At 46.2% G+C, this 23,723-nt stretch overlaps 1 protein-coding gene across 2 annotated transcripts in view; it reads right to left on the bottom strand.

The window, feature by feature from the left end:
• LOC144499868 (cohesin subunit SA-2) overlaps window positions 1-23,723 on the bottom strand; it is a 121,871-nt gene that overhangs the window by 4,352 nt on the left and 93,796 nt on the right. The window contains exons 25-32 of one of the 2 annotated variants that reach the window (XM_078222465.1): window positions 22,494-22,668; window positions 14,188-14,312; window positions 12,787-12,888; window positions 9,186-9,334; window positions 8,940-9,068; window positions 6,591-6,793; window positions 5,726-5,891; window positions 3,600-3,727 (exon numbers count right to left, since the gene is read on the bottom strand). In XM_078222465.1, coding sequence (XP_078078591.1) covers window positions 3,610-3,727; window positions 5,726-5,891; window positions 6,591-6,793; window positions 8,940-9,068; window positions 9,186-9,334; window positions 12,787-12,888; window positions 14,188-14,312; window positions 22,494-22,668 — 1,167 coding nt within the window. In that variant the 3' untranslated portion in view covers window positions 3,600-3,609. The remainder of the gene's footprint in view (window positions 1-3,599; window positions 3,728-5,725; window positions 5,892-6,590; window positions 6,794-8,939; window positions 9,069-9,185; window positions 9,335-12,786; window positions 12,889-14,187; window positions 14,313-22,493; window positions 22,669-23,723) is intronic. The other variant, XM_078222466.1, reaches the window with a different exon arrangement.

The following is a 23,723-nucleotide window of genomic DNA, read 5'->3' as shown; positions in this document are numbered from 1 at the left end:
GACAGCGACGCCCATGTTCCATGGATGAATAATAAAAAAAACTTCATCTAGTCTTCTGGGGGCATTCTGGTGGGACAGACTATTTAAGCAAACTATTTCCACTCAAAAGAACACAGGAAATAGAAGCACGAGTAGACCATTTGGCCTATCAAGCCTGCTCCGCCATTCAATACCATCATGGCTAATCTTGGGCTTCAACTCCATTTTCCCACCTGCCCATTCCCCATATCCCTTAATTTTCCGTGAGACCAAAATTCCATCCATCCCAGCCTTAAATATATTTGACGATGGAGCGTCCACAACCTGCCAAAGATTCACGACCCTTTGTAATTTCTCCTCATCTCAGTCCGAAATGATTGGCTCCTTACCCTCAGACTGTGACACTCATGCTTTAAACGACCTCTTGAAAGAGAGAAAAAAGGACCTCCATTTGTATAGCACCTTTCACGATCTTAGGTCACACAAAAGCACTTTGCGAACAACAAATTCATAGAATCATAGAATCCCTACAGTGCAGAAGGAGGCCGTTTGGCCCATTGAGTCTGCACCGACCACAATCCCACCCAGGCCCTATTCCTGTAATCTCACATATTTACCCTGCTAATCCCCCTGACACAAAGGGCAATTTACCATGGCCAATCAACCAAATTACTTTTGAAGGGTTAGTCACTGTTGTAATGTGGGAAACGCAGCAGCCAATTAACACAGCAATTTTATGTACAATGGAATGTAGATTTTCTAGCTAAAGGAATAAAATATAAAGATAAGGAAGTATTGTTGCAACTATACAAGGCATTGGTGAGACCGCACCTGGAGTATTGTGCACAGTTTTGGTCCCTTTATTTGAGGAAAGATGTAGTGGCCTTGGAGGCAGTTCAGAGGAGGTTCACTAGACTGATTCCAGAGGTGAGGGGTTTGTCGTATGAAGAGAAATTGAACAGTTTAGGCCGACACTCTCTGGAATTTAGAAGAATGAGGGGAGATCAAATTGAGGTATTCAAGATGATAAAAGGTATGAATAAAGTAGACGTGGAGCGGATGCTTCCACTTGTGGGGCATTCTAGGGTGAGAGGTCGTAGTCTTAGGATAAGGGGTAGCAAATTTAAAACAGAGTTGAGGAGAAACTACTTCTCCCAAAGGGTTGTGAATCTGTGGAATTCGCTGCCCCAAAGTGTGGTGGATGCTGGGTCAGTGAGTAAATTTAAGGAGGAGTTAGATCTTAATTGGTAATGAGTTGAAGGGTTATGGGGAGCATATCAACCATGATCAAATGGCGGAGCAGACTCGATGGGCTGAATGGCCTAATGCTGCTCCTATATCTAATGAACCTATGAACTTATGACCAGATCATTCTGTTTTTGTGATGTTTGGTGAGGAATAATTCTAGGGCCGAGGATAACTCCCCTGCCCTTCTACGGAATACACGTTAAACACATTAAAGAAGCCATCCCCTACGGACAAGCCCTCCGTATACACAGGATCTGCTTGAGTGAGGAGGATCGCAACAGACACCTCCAGATGCTGAAAGATGCCCTCATAAGAACAGGATATGGCGCTCGACTCATCAATCAACAGTTCCGACGCACCACAGCGAAAAACCGCACCGACCTCCTCAGAAGACAAACACGGGGCACGGCGGACAGAGTACCCTTCGTCGTTGTTGGCGTAAACTCAAAATTAAAGGATACAAGATGGTTACCTGGCACAAAATGGACTCTGGGAAAAGACATTAAGATGTGCTGACTTGGGCACAGACATTGCACAGCGAGTTAAAACCTGTTAGTGTCTAAATTACTGCAGGAAATAGATCAGACCTTGAGGCACCTTAGCTTGAGATAAAGCAGAACCAAAACAATGAGTTTTGGTAACAAGATCAGTCGTTGATGGGGGACATAAATGCATAAATGTATCTACTCTATGTATAACGATATGATAACTGCCGATGTCCGTACTTGTCTATTATTTGAAAATGTATAAAAGATGCTCAACTGCCATTGTAAAATTGAGAAGGTGACTGCGTGCACTGCGGAGAGCCCAGCGCTTCTCCCAAAGCTTTGTCCGATAAAACTGCATGTTGAATCTTTAAGTCTGACTCCGAGTGGTGATTTTCCCACAACAGTCATCCATTACTTCCCCGGACCAGAGAAGCTACGACATCTTCTCCAGAGCCTTCAACATGTCATTGATGAAGACGAACATCTCACCAAGGCCATCCCCACACCCCCACTTCTTGCCTTCAAACACCCGCACAACCTCAAACAGACCATTGTCCGCAGCAAACTACCCAGCCTTCAGAAGAACAGTGCCCACGACACCACACAACCCTGCCACAGCAACCTCTGCAAGACGTGCCAGATCATCGACACAGATGCCATCATCTCATGTGAGAATACCATCTACCAGGTACATGGTACATACTCTTGCAACTCGGCCAACGTTGTCTACCTGATATGCTGCAGGAAAGGAAGTCCCGAGGCATGGTACATTGGGGAGACCATGCAGACGCTACGACAACGGATGAATGAACACTGCTCGACAATCACCAGGCAAGAGTGTTCTCTTCCTGTTGGGGAACACTTCAGCGGTTACAGGCATTCGGCCTCTGATCTTCGGGTAAGCGTTCTCCAAGGCGGCCTTCATGACACACGACAGTGCAGAAACGCTGAGCAGAAACTGATTGCCAAGTTCCGCACACATGAGGACAGCCTCAACCGGGATCTTGGGTTCATGTCACACTATCTGTAACCCCCACGACTTGCCTGAGCTTGCAAAATCTCACTAACTGTCCTGGCTGGAGACAATACACATCTCTTTAACCTGTGCTTAACCCTCTCTCCACTCACATTGTCTGCACCTTTAAGATTTGATTACCTGTAAAGACTCGCATTCCAACCATTATTTTGTAAACTGAGTTTGTGTCTTTATATGCCCTGTTTATGAACTGAAATCCCACTCACCTGACGAAGGAGCAGCGCTCCAAAAGCTAGTGGCTTTTGCTACCAAATAAACCTGTTGGACTTTAACCTGGTGTTGTGAGACTTCTTAATGTGTTCTACGGAATAACCATGGGTTCTTTTACATCCACCCAGAAGGGGAGGTGGGGGGTGTGAGGGGCTCTTCTGAAAGACTTGGAGGCTGGAGCTGTGTGTTCCAAATTCCCTAGTGCCAACATCACTCAGTTTTGACAAGCACTGAACTTAATGTGAAGCGGGTCGTGTAAAATCTCCAGTGTTGTACATTTACAGCGTGGTGACACAAACAGCTGCTCGAGATAGATGGGCTGCCTTTCATCGTGTTACCAGCCGTTCTTAGTTCTATTTCATCGCTGCTCAAGCAGACACATGATTTCAAAAATCAGCTCCATCTGTGAACGCTCAGGCAATGTAATCAAGCTATTATTTACAGTCCTCACCACAGAAATCACAAAAGAGAGATATTGCAACCTCTTTTTGGAAGCAAAAAAATTGCTTCGATATACACAGCAATTTTATTGGAAGAGTAAATATTAGTTTTCCCTCGGAATCCGCTTTCACTTTTCAATCAACGGTTTACAAAGCTTTTGGCCAACAGAAATGAGATAGACTCATTCTGGGACTTACCAAGTTTGTGTCAATCGTTATCAATATCCAATATTTCATTCAAATCATCAAGGTCACCTTCGACTGATCTTGCTCTATCTTCTTCCATCAGTTCATCTGTGCTCCCCATTGCTGTGGCCCCAAACTCACTGAAACAAGAGTCCATTGTGTTTTAGTGCAACTTGCCTTCGGCAGGAATGCAGACATTTTGATTTCACTTTCAAAAACACATTGATTCACAATGGCCCAGAGTTTGTTGTTGAGAATAATAAATGGTGAGGTTGTCGACTGTTCGTCATCATTACCCAGTAAATCAGACATCAACTGCTGGAGTCCGCACATGCACATTTAAACTCAGACATCCAAAAGTTGCTGTCAGGCACCCTGCTCCTCCACTGGCTGGGCCGCAACAGCCTTCACCAATAGCTTGGGCTCTGAAATCGATAACCCGGATAAATTGTGGTATTTATCCACTTATTACCTAAACACAGCAAAAACAGGTTGTGGCTGGTGCAACCATAAGTAGCTTGTCTTTTTTCAAAAACAGCACGATAAGTGATAATTACTACCAAACAATCTCTCTGGCCTTGAAAATTTATTTTAACAAGTGTAGGGTCTCATTCCTTCAAAATGTAATGAACGTTGGGGATTTTAAAAATCTCGCTGGGCAGGACTGTCCGGCCACGCTCACCCCAAAACTGGAAAATCCCACCAGAAGTCAGATCTTCGTATGGTCCACCCCTCACCCTCTATGATTCCCGTGGCGGGCGGGGCAGGAAATTTCCCCCCTCTGTCTCTTATCTCCCTCTCTCTCTTTCCAATCTTTATTATGCTTTTTTGTTCATAATTCAAATCTAACTGATGATTCCTGATTTAGATTTGGTCTTATTAATGATTCTTTGATCTAATTGATTGAAGATCCTTGCTGTCTCATGTCCTGTTCACAGGTACCCTATAAAGGGTGCAGCATTGGATCAGATACCCTATGAGAACATGTCACCACTCAAAAGCCCACAAAAAACTTGGGCAGTTATCAACGAGGTTAATGGCAAGCGCTGTTCCTTTACCTCTGACTGCAAACTCTTGGCTATTACCCTCAATCATATATCATCTCATTAAAGAGCTGTATTTCAGAGGTGAGGTGAGGCGAGTGACAACCCTTGACACCAAAGCAACATTTGATTGAGTGTGGCATCAAGGAGCCCAAGCAAAATTAAAGTCAATGGGAATTAAGGGGAAATCTCTCCACTGGTTGGAGTCACACCTTGCACAAAGGGAGAAGGTGTGGTTGCTACAGGTCATTCATCTGAGCCCCAGAACATCCCTCCAGCCATCCCTCAGTGTAGTACCCTAGGCTCAACCATCTTCAGCTAATTCATCAATGACTTTTTCTCCATCGTAAGATCAGACTAAAGGATGTTCACTAATGATTGCGCAATGTCCAATCCATCACACAAACCAGCCTCCCATCCATTGACTCTGTCTACACTTCCCGCTGCCTCGGCAAAGCAGCCAACATAATCAAGGACCCCACACACCCCGGACATTCTCTCTTCCACCTTCTTCCTTCAGGAAAAAGATACAAAAGTCTGAGGTCACGTACCAACCGACTCAAGAACAGCTTCTTCCCTGCTGCCATCAAACTTTTGCATGAAGTTGATCTTGCTCGACACCCTAGCTTTGACTGTAACACCACATTCTGCACTCTCGTTTCCTTCTCTATGAATGGTATGCTTTGTCTGTATTGCGGGCAAGAAACAATACTTTTCACTGTATACTAATACATGTGACAATAATAAATCAAATCAAATCAAAAATAATTCACAACTCCTCAGACACTGAAGCAGTTTGTGTCCAAAGGCAGCAAGACTTGGTCAACATTCAGGCTTGGTATGATAAATGGTACGTACCATTCACACCACACAAATGCCAGGCAATGGCCATCTCTAACGAGAAAGAATCTAACCATCTTGATGTTCAACCGTATTGCTGAATTCCTCAATTCTTGGGTCACCATTGACCAGATACATAACTGGAGCAGCCACATCAAAAAAACAGATCTCCATGGAATCTAGCTATTGCTTGAAAATCAAACGCAGCAGTTGACAAAGTAGCAGAGGAAAGGAAAGTTCTAAATGTCAGTATACCTGTGGAGCGACGGCGTCCCATCCTTTTCCAACCGATGCTCCTTTGTGTGATTCCCCCGTTTCAGAGTTTCTCTCCGTACCGTGGACATTAACCGAGGCGTCAGAGAACTGGCTGAGGTCTTCATGCTCTGCTCCTCATTCCCTCCTGTCTCACTCACACCATCCTCTGTGATAGGGAGCAGTATAGAATTCTTAGTATGAGGCCCTTCATTTTAGTTTTACGATAATAAGTAGACATGGTTAAGGTAATTATAAAGTGTCTTATATATGGTGAGAATTCACAATGTGCTTGGAACAAAATATGCAGAGACATTATAAACTGCAAAGGTATCATAAACTGTATAACCACAAATTAACCAAGTATTATCAGCTTAAATTGTATTTTCAATATATGTGTATTGTGCGCCTTGGCCAACTTCATTCTGAATGCAGCGTGATGGGAAACAGTGGCAGACAGACCAAATTCTTTCAATACGATGGAGCATAGAAAGGCAGCTTCTCCTATCTGTTTTTGGATATATAGTTTAATAAGCCTGGCATTTAAGGGAGTAAATTCGTTCATAGGTAGCGAGGCTGGAGCAGTCTCTCAAGCTAATAAAGGAGGCCCCGGTTCCAGAGAAAGAGTGACGCCTTTCACCAATTAAAAATCACAGGTGTTAACTATGGCCTTGGACAGTGATAATGATGTCAGTTAGGTTTCCTAGGTAACAGGGGAGGAACCTACATGGACAATAAGCTAATAATCTCTGGTGATAAGATTCCAATGGATGTTCTGCAGTCTCAGGGAAGAATAAGTTAGGACAGCATGAGCATTTTAATAGTTAAGCAGGAAGGGAGAACAGAAAGCATTTATTTAGGTGCATACCGATTTCCATTTTCCTTTTCAAAGACGTTGTCTTGGGGCTTTGTTGTACTGGAGTCGGGGCACTTCTGTCACTGCTGTCCGTGGAGTCCGTGTCATCATCTCTGCAATCCAACAAGGACCTTCGGTACGCAATCAGCGGAAGCCACTCCTCTCCATTCTCTGCTGCCATTTGGTCCGTTACAAACCTCTCCAGGTAATTGTACCTGAGCAGAAAGTGAGACTCAACTAAATGTTGGAAACCATTGAAGAGATGTGTCAGGAGAAAGCACCCATTTCCAATTCACAACGCTTGCATCTGAGATCCCTACTTATCCCCTCCATACATAGAACCATAGAAAAGTTACAGCACAGAAGGAGGCCATTCGGCCCATCTTGTCCATGCCTGCCTGAGGACACCCAGGTGTACTTTCTCATTCCACCTTCCTGCACCTGGCCCATACCCTGTAGCTTATAGCACTTAAGGTGCAGGTACAGGTACTTTTTAAAAGAGTTTAGGGTCTCTACCGCCATCACCAACACGGGCAGCAAATTCCAGATACCTACCATCCTCTGCGTAAAAAAAGTTCTTCCTCATATCCCCTCTGCACCAACTGCCACTTATCTTGAATCTATGTCCCCTGGTTCTAGAATTCTCCACCAAGAGAAACAATGTTATCCTGTCCACTCTCTCTTCCCCTCTTAATTTTGTACACTGCTATTAGGTCACCCCTCAGCTTTCTTTGTTCCAAGGAAAATAACCCCAACCCATCCAATTTCTCCTCGAGGCTACACTTTTCTAGTCCTGGCAACGTTCTTGTAAACCTCCTCTGCACTCTCTCCAGAACTGGAACAGACAAAGCTGGAGATTCAGGCACATAAATCTTTGAAAAGGTGGCATAACGTGTCGAGAGAGTGGTTGGCAAAGCAATTGGGATCTTGGGCTTCATAAATAGGGTTACTGAGTGAAAAAGCAGGGCAAGTTATCTTGTACCTTTACAAAATTCTGGTCAGACCACAATTAGAATATTGTGTCCGGTTCCTCTAAACCCCTCCCCTATCCGGGAGCTGTGGGGATGGGAAGGCCTCAGCCACAAGCAATCCTGTGGAGAGGCCCCTGGTGAGGCCACCAGCCATCCACCCTTAGGGCCACCTCTGTTAATTGGTTGCCTGACGTAAGATCGCAAGGCACTAAGTAATCAGGCGACACTATCGGAGTCCACTCTTGGTCCTGGCGACGGCAAAATTCCAGAGGTGGCAGGATTCGAAGGATCAAAGAGCTCAGGAGACCATTCAGCCATTGTGTGTAGGCTGGATCTTTGCAAGAGCTAATTAGTCCCACTCCCCTGATATTTCTCCATCAGTCTCATTGTTTCTCATTCAGGGATTGAATCATAGAACCAAGGAATCCCTACAGTGCAAGAGGAGGCCATTCAGCCCATTGAGCCTGCACCGACAACAATCCCACCCAGGCCCTATCCCTGTAACCCCACTTATTTACCCTGCTAATCCCCTTGACACCAAGGGGCAATTTAGCATGGCCAATCAACCTAATCCACACATCTTTGGAGTGTTGGAGCAAATTGGAGCACCCAGAGGAAACCCACACAGAAACAGGGAGAATGTGTAGACTCCACACATTCACCCAAGGCCGGAATTGAACCCTGGTCTCTGGCATTGTGAGGCGTCGATGGTAGTCATGATGTGGAGATGCCGGCGTTGGACTGGGGTGAACACAGTAAGAGTTTTAACAACACCAGGTTAAAGTCCAACAGGTTTATTTGGTAGCAAATACCATCAGCTTTCAGAGCGCTGCTCCTTCGTCAGATGGAGTGGAAATGTCCATCTGACGAAGGAGCAGCGCTCCGAAAGCTGATGGTATTTGCTACCAAATAAACCTGTTGGACTTTAACCTGGTGTTGTTAAAACTCTTGCTGTGAGGCAGCAGTGCTAACCACTGTGCCACCCCTCTTTATGTTAAAGACCCAAGACAAATTGCAATCCCTTTGGCTCTATTTGTAAAGCCAACAATCCCATCAGCCTTTACAGCAGTGATGTGACCTTAGCTTATGCGCTTTCAGTTACATCATTCACACAGCTGTTGGCTCTAAGTAGGTGTCTGAGCAACCAAACAGAGGTAAAGAAGTAAGCAGAGAGTGTTCTGCCCAAATAAACAATAAAACAGCATAAAAAGGATGACAGCAATCTAGTAGTTAGCAATGTCAGCAGAGTGCTTCAGTCAGAGTGCAGCTTGAGGCCAACAGGGATTAGTGAGGCTGAAGGGCCAGGTTATGCAGGGTATATTCTACGTATAATGGGATGACCATCTCAGGAGGCATTCCATTTGTCAGTGAGGGTTAATGATTCACTTACACGGTTCTTTTGTCTGTTTTCAGCAGCTTGGGGGAAAACTCACTCAAGATGTCCAGAAAAGCCAGGTTGAGGGGAGGCTGATTCCGACCCTTGGTATTGTCATCTTTGAAGGCAAATTCAATGCCGTTTCTGTCAAGAGAGATGATGTGAAATCAGTCCGACAAAGCAAGTAAGGGGCGGTGCAGAATAAAGAAACCTTAACACAGGACAACATTCAGTGAGGAGGGTTAGGGAAGAGAGTTATACTTATGCAGCATGGCCATCGCTTCTCTGGTTTTCAGCTGGTCCAAGCCAAACATCAGCGAGAAACGTCGGGCCAAATCCTTGATGCTGGTGAAGGGTTGGGACCATCTGTCCAAACAGGAAGCTTGGCCTTGCAATAGCTCATTGAATAGCTGCAACAACAAGCCAATGAATAATTAAATGCCAAAGTCTTCAGTCTCAGTTAACAAGGGTTGAGAAACTCAGAGGGGATTTGCTTCCCCACATTGCTGCAACACAAATGATTTTTAAAAATCAGTAGCTAAAAACCCAAATACTGACTGTGGATAAAGGCTTAACAAATGGGATATGCCAATACAGGCAATGAAGTGGTGAAGAAGGCATATGGCATGCTTGCCTTTATAGGACGGGGCATAGAGTATAAGAGTTGGGGTCTGATGTTGCAGATGTATAGAACGTTGGTTCGGCCGCATTTGGAATACTGCGTCCAGTTCTGGTCGCCACACTACCAGAAGGACGTGGAGGCTTTGGAGAGAGTACAGAGGAGGTTTACCAGGATGTTGCCTGGTATGGAGGGGCTTGGTTATGAGGAGAGATTGGGGAAACTGGGGTTGTTCTCCTTGAAAAGACGGAGGATGAGGGGAGACTTAATAGAGGTGTATAAAATTATGAAAGGCATAGATAGGGTGAACGGTGGGAAGCTTTTCCCCGGGTCGGTGGTGACGTTCACGAGGGGTCATAGGTTCAAGGTGAAGGGGGGGAGGTTTAACACAGATATCAGAAGGACATATTTCACACAGAGGGTCGTGGGGGCCTGGAATGGGTTGCCGGGCAAGGTGGTGGAGGCGGACACACTGGGAACGTTTAAGACTTATCTAGACAGCTATATGAACGGAGTGGGAATGGAGGGATACAAAAGAGTGGTCTAGTTTGGACCAGGGAGCGGCGCGGGCTAATTGTTCCTCGTTTCTCGTTTCAAGGCTTCATTCTATGATCATCTTGCTGGGCCAGTACAGTGCGAGACTGCGGATAGTTGGGAACCTGTCTCGGGGGCAGGGAATTCATATGGTGTTCGTGGAAGTGGAAATGACTAGGGTTGGGAAGCATTTTCCGATCAGGGCCAGTGTGATCTCCTGGAGTCGTTTCGATCGCCTCAGGGGGTCGGAGAGGAATTTCCCAGATTTTTTTTTCCCCATATTGGCCCTGGGGTTTTCACTCTGGGTTTTCGCCTCTCCCTGGAGATCACATGGTCTGGAATGGGGGGGGTGGGGGTGAGTTAATAGGTTGTAATGAACAAAGCATCGTAGCTGTGAGGGACAGCTCGGTGGATAGGATATTGGTATGTAGATAGGCTGGAAAATTGGGCGGGGATCCTGGATTCAGGATTCAATCCTGGACCGGGGAGCGGCGCGGGCTTGGAGGGCCGAAGGGCCTGTTCCTGTGCTGTATTGTTCTTTGTTCTTTGTTCTTGTTCTTTGATGTACCAATGACAAAGTGTTAGAACATAGGAACTAGCAGCAGGAGTCAGAAATTGAGCCCTTTGAGTCCGCTCCGCCATTTAACACAATCATAGCTGATCTTATCCCGGTCTCAGCTCCACTTTCCTGCCGGCTCCCCAAAGCCCTTTATCCCACTTTTCATCTGAAACATATCTATCACTTTGTTGAATCTGTTAAGTGATTTTGTCTCCGCTGCACTCTGGGGCAGTGAGTTCCACTGATTCACGACCCTCTGAGAGAAGTGGTTGGACCTGACAGAGAGGTTGGGATTATACCTAGGGGCCACCAGCCTGTTTGAGCCTCTCGGTTGCAGTAAAGTAAAGGAGACGCGAGTTCGGCTTCTTCATAAAATACCTTTATTTCTTTGATCCAACTCCACGCACAATTCTCCACCAACCACCCAGTGCCACCTTTATATATCAGTGACTTCTATTGAATAATTCACATCAAATTAGGGTTTAATTGGAAGGTGTGTTAATCCATTCCAAACTCTGCCTACTCTGTAACCTGCTTAGATGTATAAGTGTTAAGCAGATACCAGAGCGTTGGCCAGAACTCTCCGGCTGTTCACGCCGGCAAGATCATCAGGTCCATTGACAATGGCAGGACCAAAAGATCCCATTGCCGGTGAACTGCGCGCTGCCGCCTACTATGAGAAACACGCCGCGGGGAGATTAGAGAATTCTACACTATCCCCCCTCCCCTGCCACCACCCCGCCACCACTCCCCCCCCCTCCCCCCCCCCAACCCCTTCCATGTCTACAGTCTGCCCAAGAACCAAGGGAGACTTCAGAGTAACAGCTCAAAAAGACTAAGGAATTGTTGTCTGCGGTCAATAACACTGAGTAAGCAGCACACGTTCACACAACATTGCCACAAAGCAGAGAAAGAGGCGTAAATTAACCACGACTCAACAACAGCTCTGCCAAAACATACCAGAGGAAGGGATTTAAATGACTTCTTTCGAGTAATTTACAAAGTGCTCAAAATGGTCACAAATAAAAATGGAACGCAGGCGCTGTAACCCTGAGACAGAGAGAGAAAGAAGTGGCAATCCAAATTTATTAGCCGGAATTTGACCACCCCACCCGCCCACGGGAATCGGAGCGGACGAGGGGGGGCGGACAATGGAAAGATCTGTTGACCTCGGGCGGGATTTTACAGTTTCGGGATGAGCGAGGCTGCAAAAATCCCACCCATTGGAGCTGCTTCACTCTGCGGGCTGCGATGCCTTGGGAAGGTGCTCACCATCACCTTCTCAAGGACATCTAGGGATGGGGAATAAACAGGGCGGCACGGTGGTTAGCATTGTTGCCTCACAGCGTCAGGGACCCGGGTTCCATTCTGGCCTCGGGTGACTGCCTGTGTGGAGTTTGCACATCCTCCCCGTATCTGCGTGGGTTTCCTCCGGGTGCTCCGGTTTCCTCCCACAATCCAAAGATGTGCAGGTTAGGTTGATTGGCCACGCTAAATTGCCCCTTTGTGTCAGGGGGATTAATGGGGTTACGGGAACAGGGCCTGGGTGGGATTGTGGTCAGTGCAGGCTCGATGGGCTGAATGGCCTCCTTCTGCACTGTGGGGATTCTATGATTGTATGAAACATTGAAACGTGCCAGTGAGGCTCACATCCCATGAATCACTTTAACAAACTCAGTGACGTTTTTCTCACCCTTGGCATTGACTATAATCCGGGAGCAAATTCAGGTGAGCCCTGGTACAGGTTTTGTACCAAAGAGCAGAAGGAGGCTATTCGGCCCATCATATGCTCTTTAAAAGTAAGTAACCAATTAATCCCACTCCAGGGGTGCTGCAATGTCTTCCTTTTCAGGCCTATACCCAGTTCCCTTTTGATAATTACCACTGAACCTGCATCCCCCAGCCTTCCGGGCAGAACGTTCTAGATTATAACAACCCATCAGTCCTTCTGCCACTTGTGAACTTTATTCGTGCCGATGATCAGTAAGGTTCAAGTGGTATGGTGAGCAGAGTGGGGACAGCTGACGGGGATATTGAGATCGGGAACTGCATTTTAGTTCGGGGGAATGGTCGCATTACTAGACTTACTGCATGGTCCCTGAGGCTGGAGCTCCCTGCGTTCTACAAATTCATTCACAAGGGATCCTCACCTGCTTCAAGCTCTGAATCAGGGTCTTTGCACACTGAATTTTATCAATCTGTCTCGTCCTGCTGAGCGTTTCTTTAATGATGTCTCCGTAGTCAATGTAATACTGGTGAGAAACAGGTACATACTGCGTGAGTTACAGTGTCGTACACAGGTGTAAGACTCATTTACCTTTTTTGTTACACCACCGGTGATATCAGATGAAAACTGCCCCCCCACCCCCATTATAATTCAGCCTGGACTAATAAGATGAAAGCTTCATCCCTGGGAAGCCTTAAATGAAATGATTCTGGACAGCATCAGTCTGTCCCTGAGTGGCGACTGGGCTGACTGTGCACAGCTCCTTCTCACTCAGTACAAATTGGCACTAAATTGCTTATCATACTCCAGAGAAGGCAGCTGAGTAAAACATAGTCGTGCAGTCGGGAATGCTCTTCTAAACTTAGCCTTGAGGTATATGACTGGGCATGGAGGACCATAAGATATAGGAGGATAATTAGGCCATTCGGCCCAATGAGTCTGCTCCGCCATTCAATGGCTGATAAGTTTCTCACCCCATTTTCCCACCCTTTCCCTTTAACCCTTGATCCCCTTACCAATCAAGAACCTATCTGTCTCTGCTTTAAGACACTCAATGACCTGGACTCCACAGCATTCTGTGACAATGAATTCCACAGATTCACCAACCCTCTGACTGAAGAAATTCCTCCTCACCTCAGTAATAAAGTGTCGTCGTCCCTTTATTCTTAGGCTGTGCCCTCGGAAGAGGGAGCTTTACGCAGAATCAAACTGTGCTACATCATTGGTTTCAAATGGGACCATTTAACATCTTCCTTATCTCAAGTGGGCTGAAATGGGAAGGGCGGCACGGTGGCACAGTGGTTAGCACTGCGGCCTCACAGCCCCAGGAACCCAGGTTCAATTCCTGGTTCGAGTCACTGTCTGTGTGGAATCTGCACATTCTCCCCGTGACTACGTGGGTTTCCTCCGGGTGCTCCAGTTGCCTCCCACAGTGTGAAAGACATGCTGGTTAGGTGCATTGGCCATGCTAAATTCTCCCTCAGTGTACCCGAACAAGTGCCGGAGTGTGGCAACTAGGGGATTTTCACAGTAACTTCATTGCAGTGTTAATGTAAGCCAACTCGTGACTAATAAATAAATTTTACTTTATGCTTCAGTCATACAGAGTTTTGGTCAGACCCCATTTGGAGGACCGTGTTCAGTTTTGGGTACTGTGCCTGAGAAAGGAGACACAAGAGAGTGCAGCACTAATTCTCCGCTTGACACAATCTCTCCTCATACGACAACCCTGCCACCCCAGGAATCAGTCTGGTGAATCTTCACTGCACTCCCTCCATGACCAGGATGAATGATGTTAAATTAGTATCTAGTCAGGAATCCTTACCTTGATGTACTGTTTGAAGATATCCGCAGCAATGTGCATCTCCACCACACTGAAGACTATTAACTTACAGAAGGCAGCAAGAAGGTTTCTCCTCTTGTGTAACTTGCCCACTTTGCGTTCTTCATCTGTAACAAAATGAGAGCGGTAAGACTGAGAGGTCCAATCGATGCCAGTAAGCTTATTGTCCAATGGGTGATATTAGAGTCAACTCAAGCCTCAAAGATATCTTTCAATCCAATATTGCTTTTCTCTCCTTCTGCCTCTATTTTATCAATAACACTCTGAACTTGGCTCGAGAAATACAATAACCTATCCACTCCTCTTCTTTCCGACATTATCCCGAGGCGGGATTTTCCAGCCGCACTCGTCCCAAAACCAGAAATTCCTGCCCGAGATCAATGGACCTTTCTATGGTCCGCCCCCTCGCCCTGTGTTTAGATCAAGGACCAGAATTCTCCGACCTCGCCCACGGCTGGGATTCTCCAGTCCCGCTGCTGTGAATGAAGACTTGGCTGAGCGCCAAATGCTCCATTCTCGCTGGCAGCGGTGGCGAATGAGGTCAGAGAATTCTAACCCAAGATTCATCACAGAATTAGCTCATGCTAACATTCATGACATTTGTGCCTGGAACTTGTTACCGGGGGAGGTAGTGGAAGCAGGAAGCAGGTAAAAGTGACTTTTAAGGGGCGTCTTGACAAATACATGAATAGGATGGGAATAGAGGGATATGGTCCCCGGTAGGGTAGGGGGTTTTAGTTCAGACAGGCAACATGGTCGATGCAGGCTTGGACGGCCGAAGGGCTCTGCGACTGGATCCTGAACTTCCTAACCCACAGACTACAATCAGTAAGGATAGGTGACAACACCTCCTCCATGATCATCCTCAACACCGGTTCCCCACAAGGCTGTGTTCTCAGCCCCCTACTATACTCCTTATACACCTATGACTGCGGCCAAATTCCCCTCCAATTCGATTTTCAAGTTTGCTGACAATACTGTAGTGGATCGGATCTCAAACAGTGATGAGACAGAGTACAGGAATGAGATAGAGAATCTGGTGAACTGGTGCAGCAACAATAATCTCTCCCTCAATGTCAACAAAATGAAGGAGATTGTCATCAACTTCAGGAAGCGTAAAGGAAAACATGCCCCTGTCTACATCAACGGGGACGAAGTAGAAAGGGTTGAGAGCTTCAAGTTTTTAGGTGTCCAGATCACCAACAACCTGTCCTGGTCCCCCCATGCCAACACTACAGTTAAGAAAGCCCACCAACGCCTCTACTTTCTCAGGAGACTAAGGAAATTTGACACGTCAGCTACGATTCTCACCAACCTTTACAGATGCACCATAGAAAGCATTCTTTCTGGTTATATCACAGCTTGGTATGGCTCCTGCTCTGCCCAAGACCGCAAGGAACTACAAAAGATCGTGAATAAGAACAAAGAACAAAGAACAATACAGCACAGGAACAGGCCCTTCGGCCCTCCAAGCCCGTGCCGCTCCCTGGTCCAAACTAGACCATTCTTTTGTATCCCTCCATTCCCACTCCATTCATGTGGCTATCTAGATAAGTCTTAAACGTTCCCAGTGTGTCCGCCCAATGCCCAATGTAGCCCAACCTATCACGCAAACCAGCCTCCCATCCATTGACTCTGTCTACACTTCCAGCTGCCTTAGGGCAAAGCAGCCAGCATAATTAAGGACCCCACGCAGCCTGGACATTCTCTCTTCCACCTTCTTCCATCGGGAAAAAGATACAAAAGTCTGAGGTCACGTACCAACCGACACAAGGACAGCTTCTTCCCTGCTGCCATCAGACTTTTGAATGGATCTACCTCACATTAAGTTGGTTTTTCTCTACACCCTAGCTATGACTGTAACACTACATTCTGTACTCTCCCCTTTCCTTCTCTATGAACGGTATGGTTTGTCTGTATAGCACGCAAGAAACAATACTTTTCACTGTATGTTAATACATGTGACAATAAATCAAATAAAAAATCCTGTGCTGTAATTTTCTTTGCTCTTTGTTCTTTATTTCCTGGAATCTACAACCCAGAAACAGGCCATTCGGCCCAACTGGTCCATGCTGGTCTTTGTGCTCCACACAAGCCTCCTCCCATCTGATTTCATCCATCCATACCAGCACATCCTTCCATTCCTTTCTCCCTCATGTACCTAACCTAGTTTCTCCATCTACCTATTTGCCTCAACCAGTCCATGTGATCACATTTTCCACGTCCTGGTCAGTGTCAGGGTAAAGTAGATCCTTTTGAATTCTTAATTGGATTTATGACTGACAATCGTTACTTACGGCCTCTGGTTTTCGATTCCCAGACACTGCGTCCTTCAATCTACAGGACTTTAAAACCGTGTTTTCTGCAACATCTTCTACTTTGATACATATAAAAGAATTTTATCTCTTTAATAAACGGGAGAACCTTTTCTCCTTTCTCAATTTGTCTGAGCTGTGTTTTATTAAAGTTTCCGTGAGCAGTTCTCTATTAATAGTCTAGATTAAGTGAAGCGAAGCCTCCGCAAAGGAAGATTCCATTAGGACATCTAATCCACAAGTTACTCACAAAATAAAATCACCAGCAAAAGAGGGAGCCTCATATCACTTTCCGATTCTCCCAGCACAACACCATCATTGTGCGTTTTATTATGTTATCGGCTTATACTCATTTTCCACACATCGGAAACATCCTGAACCCAAAAACAAAATGAGGCGAAAGGATTCTGCCAGTTACAGCGATGTCTGTTTTACAGGTTCCCATCTCGAATATTGTGGATATAAATTATTATTACTTTTCACGTCCGATTATAAAAATGAATCGTAGACTCCCTACAGCACAGAAGGAGGCCATTCGACACATCGAGGCTGTGCCAACTACAAGCCCACCCAGGCCCCTATCCCCGTAATACCATGTATTTACCCCCTTAGTCCCCCTGACACTGAGGGACAATTTATCATGGCCAATCCACCTAATCTTTCAGACTGTGGGAGGAAACTGGAGCACCCATGCAGACATGGGAAGAACATGCAAACTCCACACAGACAGTGACCCAAGGCTGGGATTGAACCTGGGTCCCTGGCGCTGTGAGGCAGCAGTGCTAACCACTGTGCCACCGTGCTGTTGACTTTCTTTGTACTTTTAAAGTAATTTTGCAAAGCAAATGGCAGAATTTAAAAGGATTATTCATTTCATTTTGTGCTGATTTTTAAAAAATACATTATTTGTAATTTAACAACCTATCACAGCCTTGGAACTATAGCCCGCGGCAATCACTGCCAGCACGGCAGCACAGTGGCACAGTGGCACGGCAGCACAGTGGCACAGTGGTTAGCACTGCTGCCTCACAGCGCCAGGGAACCGGGTTCGATTCACAGCTTGGGTCACTGTCTGTGTGGAGTTTGCTCGTTCTCCCCGTGTCAGCATAGGTTTCCTCCGGGTGCCCCGGTTTCCTCCCACAGTCTGAAAGACGTGCTGGTTAGGCACATTGACCCGAACAGGCACTGGATTGTGACAACTAGGGGAATTTCACAGTAACTTCATTGCAGTGTTAATGTAAGCTTTACTTGTGACTAATCAATAAACTTTACTTTTAACTTTACTTTCACTTTACCAGTGTATACACATAAAGATGATTTGCATCTTTAATTAAAAAGAAATTTCAACTTTATGCAGCATAAAAATACTCAATTCAGCAAAAAAAATCAAGACATGACCCGTGGAAGATGTGAATTTAAGAATCTCTCCTACCTCCTCGTCCCCACAATTCCATTTCTCCCCCGCTCTCCAGTAAATGCTAACTACATATTAGGGTCTGGAACTATGGATTTTGTCTATTTGATCCATTATCCATCGGCGAATTTGAACAATTCCAGCCAATAATGTACCTTTAAATTATAGTCTCTCTTCCAATGTAGAAAACATGGCAGCCATTTTACACGCAAGATCATACAAACAACATTAAGATCATTTACTGTAGTGGATTGAGGGATACAACTTATCATAGAATCCCTACAGTGCATTCAGCCCATCGAGTCTGCCCTGACTGTCCGACAGAGTATCTTACCCAGGCCCAACCCCCGCCTCATTCCTTTAACCCCACACATTCACCCCGCTAACCCCCCTAACCTACACATCTTGGGACACTAAGGGACAATTTAACATGGCCAATCCACCTAACCTACACATCCTGGGACACTAAGAGACATTTTAGCATCGCCAATCCACCTAACCCGCACATCTTTGGACTGTGGGAAGAAACCCACGCAGACACGGGGAGAACGTGCAAACTCCACACAGACAGTGACCCGAGGCCGGAAATTGAACCCGGGTCCCTGGTACTGTGAGGCAGAAGTGCTAACCACTCTACCACCATCCCATCCCAGGACCAGACAGAATATCCTATTCCTTCTTCAAAATAGTGCCAAGGCATCTTTTACATCCACACTGCGAATGGGGTAATGTGAAAGTCCCGTATTTTCTATTTCTGGTACGAATTAATAATTTGCTTATGATATTTAATTTATAGAAACAACGCTTGTAGGTTTGTTACATTTAATAGCAGAAAAGCTGTGTGATATTTATAGTTTCCATCAATTCTGCAGCGGTGAAAGCCACTGGGCTTTCAAAGTCTTTGCAAAGTCTTTAACCCAGTTCGTGGGTGAAAAGGCCACTGCCCCACAAGTTTCAGACATCCCGAGCTGTTAAAGAAGGTTCTTTCTCACAGCCATCAACTGACCAGCAGCAGAAGCACAAGGACTTTGCCTGTGTATGGTTCCTGAGTGCAAATCGAATCAATGAAATCCTATAGTGCAGAAGGAGGCCATTCAACCCATCGACTCTGCGCTGACTCTCGGACAGAGCATCTTACCCAGGCCCTATCCCCATAACCCCACATACTTACCACGCTAATCCACCCATAGGAAGCACTCTTTCTGGTTGTGTCACAGCTTGGTATGGCTCCTGCTCTGCCCAAGACCACAAGAAACTACATAGGGTCGTGAATGAAGCCCAGTCCATCACGCAAACCAGCCTCCCATCCATTGACTCTGTCTACACTTCCCGATGCCTCGGAAGAGCAGCCAACATAATCAAGGACCCCACACACCCCGGACATATACTCTTCCACCTTCTTCCGTCGGGAAAAAGATACAAAAAGTCTGAGGACACGTACCAACCGACTCAAGAACTGAACCCACTATCAGATCAGCCATGATCTTATTGAATGGCAGAGCAGGCTTGAGGGGCTAGATGGCCTGCTCCTGCTCCTATTTCTTATGTTCTTATGCTCTTAAGAACAGCTTCTTCCCTGCTGCCATCAGATTTTTGAATGGACCTACCTCACATTAAGTTGATCGTTCTCTACACCCTAGCTATGACTGTAACATTACATTCTGCACTCTCTCCTTTCCTTCTCTATGAACGGTATGCTTTGTCTGTATAGTGCGCAAGAAACAATACTTTTCACCGTATACTAATACATGTGACAATAATAAATCGATTCAAATCAAACATCTTGACACACCAAGGGGCAATTTAGCATGGCCAATCCACTTAACCTGCACATCTTTTGGACTGTGGGAGGAAACTGGAGCACCTGGAGGAAACCCATGCAGACACAGGGAGAATGTGCAGACTCCACACAGACAGTGACCCGAGGCTAGAATTGAACCCAGGTCCCTGGCGCTGTGAGGCAGCAGTGCTAACCACTGTGCCACCGTGCTGCCCTATAGATTCACAGAGTACAGGGGAACACTGAGATCTACAATAGGTTTCCCCAAAACTGCTACAAATCCCTTCCCATGTCGCAAGGCTACACCCCCAACACACTTTAACATAGAATCATGGAATGTTGCAGCAAGAAAACAAGGCCATTCAGCCCATCGTTCCCATGTTGCACCTTTGGTAGAATTATCCAATTAACCCCACTACCCTGCTGATTTCTCACAGCCTGAGTGTTTGTCCATTTCCCTTTTGGAGATCACCATTCGATCAGCTTCCACTGTCACTTCAGACAATACCTTCCAACTCACTGGGTAAAAAAATGTTTATCCATGTTGCCTCCAGATCTTTCCCAATCTCTGTGTGGTACCCTGTGTGGCACCCTGTGTGGTTCCCTGTGTGGTTCCCTGTGTGGTTCCCTGTGTGGTACCCTGTGTGGCACCCTGTGTGGTTCCCTGCATGGTTCCCTGCGTGGTACCTTGTGTTTTTCCCTGTGTGGCATGCTGTGTGGCACTCTGTGCGGCACTCTGTGCGGCACTCTGTGCGGCACTCTGTGTGGCACTCTGTGCTGTACTCTGTGTGGTTCCCTGTGAGGCACTCTGTGTGGTACCCTGTGCTGTACCCTGTGAGGCACTCTGTGTGGTACCCTGTGCTGTACCCTGTGTGGCACTCTGTGTGGCACTCTGTATGACGCTCTGTGCGGCACCCTGTGCGGGACCCTGTGTGGCACTCTGTGTGGTTCCCTAGCCTTACACACTCACAAACTGCCCGGATGAAAAGAACACAGGAGCACGCACTGAGATCGATCTTAGAATCGATACATGAATGCTTTTTGTGTCACAAAACTCGAAACTCTACAAACAAAAAGAATTAATATTTGTTTTCATTTCAGAGAATTCCTCCTGCAATCTGTTCAATAACTGGTCATCATGAGCAGAACTACCAAGGAAACGCAGATGTTCAACTAGATTCATCCCAGTGAGGTGAGGACCGATGTAGCAATAGTCTTTACATGGATCAGGTCCTCAGTATTTAAATTATTTTAAATTATTACAGTGCTTGTAATGTAGGAAAAGTGTACTGGACGCTAATTTTAATATAATTTTAATTCTATATTCCTTCTTCTAATATTCCATCCACCACTTTGCTGTTACCTGCTTAATTCTTTTGGTTATTTTTATTACATGGATTGTCACAGGTTTCCATGTTTATAACCTGATTATTTAGTTTATATGTGAATTTTTTGACAATAGTCACATTCCAATTCAGCCTTTGGGTTCTTGAATAAAATGCCATTATGAATATATATATATATTTTTTAAAAAGCTCAAGAGTCAGAAAAGCCCGGAATCTCCGCACGAAACAGTGTCCCAAATCACCCCCCCTGACCTTCCCACCTCCGCAATATGGACAGACCGTCAATCAAACTTCACCCTTCACCAAGAGACCAAAATAAATCGGATATGGAATGTGATTGCCATCTGGTGGTCGTCAGACAAACTACATCCACTAACAGAACAAAACCGCGGAGTGAGGAAACAGAAAGTGCTGGAAAATCTCAGCGGGTCTGGCAGCATCTGTGGAGAGAGAAATCAGAGTTCACGTTTTTGGGCAGGATTTTCCAGCCCCATCATTCACCCCAAAACCGGAAAGTCCTGCCTGAGGTCAACGGACCTTTGCATGGTCCGCACCCCCCTCCCCCACCCCCAACATCCCGTTACGATTCCCGTGGCGGGCGGAATGGGACAATTCCCCCCTTTGAGTCCAATAAGACTCTTCTTCAGAACAGATTGTAGAGTGACAGAGTTGAGTTGCTCTTGCAGAGAACTAGCCCAAACTCAACGGGCCAAATGACCTTCTCGTGTGTTGGAACCATTCTATGACAAGACATTTCAAGATGTGGAGATGCCGGCGTTGGACTGGGATGGGCACAGTAAAATGTCTTAAAAAATCAACCTTCTCCCCTATGTGCCCTATGAACAGTATGCTTTGTCTGTATAGCGCACAAGAAACAATACTTTTCGCTGTATCCCAATACATATGACAACAACAAATCAAATCAAATCAAAAGGTCCCAGAGATCTGAGTCCCATCATTGGATAGAATCGTAGAATGGGGCAGCACAGAAGGAGGCCATTTGGCCCCTCAGAGTCCGCGTCGGCTCTTCCAAGGAACAACCCAGTTAAGGGGAGGGGAAGCAATGGTCTAGAGGTAGACTATTAATCCAGAAACTCAGCTAATATTCTGGGGACCTGGGTTCGAATCCCAGCACGGCAGATGGTGGAATTTGAATCAATTTTTAAAAAATCTGGAATTAAGAAGCTACTGATGACCATGAAACCATTGCCGATTGTCAGAAAAACCCATCTGGTTCACTAATGCCCTTTAGGGAAGGAAATCTGCCGTCCTTACCCTGTCTGGCCTACATGTGACTCCAGAGCCACAGCAATGTGGTTGACTTTCAACTGCCCTCGGGCAACTAGGGATGGACAAAAAATGCTGGCCCAGCCAGCGACGCCTATGAATGAACTTTTAAAAATCTCCTGCACCCCATCCCATCCTTGCTTTACCTCTGTCGATAGGCTCCCTCTCTTGGGCTATGAAGACATGATCCAGGACAAAGGACACCAGCTCCGACTGCAGGGTGGACTCTGGGATGTAGGCAAACGATTCCGTCTTTTCTGAGCTGCCGGAGAGAACCTCGTGACTGAAAATCAGCAGCAGGTCACAGAGGACGATGAAAGCCTGCCAGCGGGAATAAACAAAACCTGGAGTGAGCAAACAGTGACAGGGACACTTGGGAGCCGATTCTTCCACTGACAGTGTAGCACAGTGAGACGGGAATACAAGTCACTCACTCAAAAGCAACACTCTTCTCAAATCCTTCCCTCAGTCATTTCTATCCATTAGCCGTTCATTTTATCCATCAGCCATGTTGTTGGGCTGGCACGATGGCACAATGGTTAGCACTGCTGCCTCACAGTGCCAGGGACCCGGGTTCGCTTCCCGGCTTGGGTCACTGTCTGTGTGGAGTCTGCACGTTCTCCCCGTGTCTGCGTGGGTTTCCTCCGGGTGCTCCGGTTTCCTCCCACAGTCTGAAAGAACTGTGGGAGGAAATGTCTGAAGAACATTGGCCGTGCTAAATTCTCCCTCAGTGTACCCAAACAGGCACCGGAGTGTGGCGACCAGGGGAATTTCACAGTAACTTCATTGCAGTGTTAATGTAAGCCTTACTTGTGAACACTAATAAATAAACATTAAACTTTAAAATCCATTTCACATTGGTTCTTGGACAAGGCACGGGGTTGCCAACACTGCAGGATTGCCCCGGTGACACTAGGAATTCAATGTTAATCTCCGGCCACTGCGGTGAATTACAGCCGCGAGAATGCGTTTAAAAACTGGGCAGTTTGCTTCCACTTTCTTCCAACACTTTAATTTATTAATTGTGAAAGTAATGGAGGTGAAGGTGATGAAGGCAATGTGACTATTCCTCCAGGAAGCTCTCCAACCAGAGTGGGCAACCCCGTCAAGCATTCTGGTCGCCACATTATAGGAAGGATTGCACTGGACAGATTGCAGAGGAAATTCACCAGGATGTTGGCCTGGGATGGAACATTTAGAATCCCGACAGTGCAGAAGGAGGCCATTCGGCCCATTGAGTCTGCACCGACCACAATCCCACCCAGACCCTATCCCCATAACCCCATGCATTTACCCTAGCTAGTCCCACTGACACTAAGGGGCAATTTAGCATGGCCAATCCGTCTAACCCGCACATCTTTGGAATGTGGAAGGGA

This window comes from Mustelus asterias, chromosome 10 (genome assembly GCF_964213995.1).
Source record: "Mustelus asterias chromosome 10, sMusAst1.hap1.1, whole genome shotgun sequence".
NCBI lineage: Eukaryota > Metazoa > Chordata > Chondrichthyes > Carcharhiniformes > Triakidae > Mustelus > Mustelus asterias.
The sequence above is the reverse complement of the archived record's forward strand: the minus strand, read 5'-3'. Positions and strand labels throughout refer to the sequence as shown.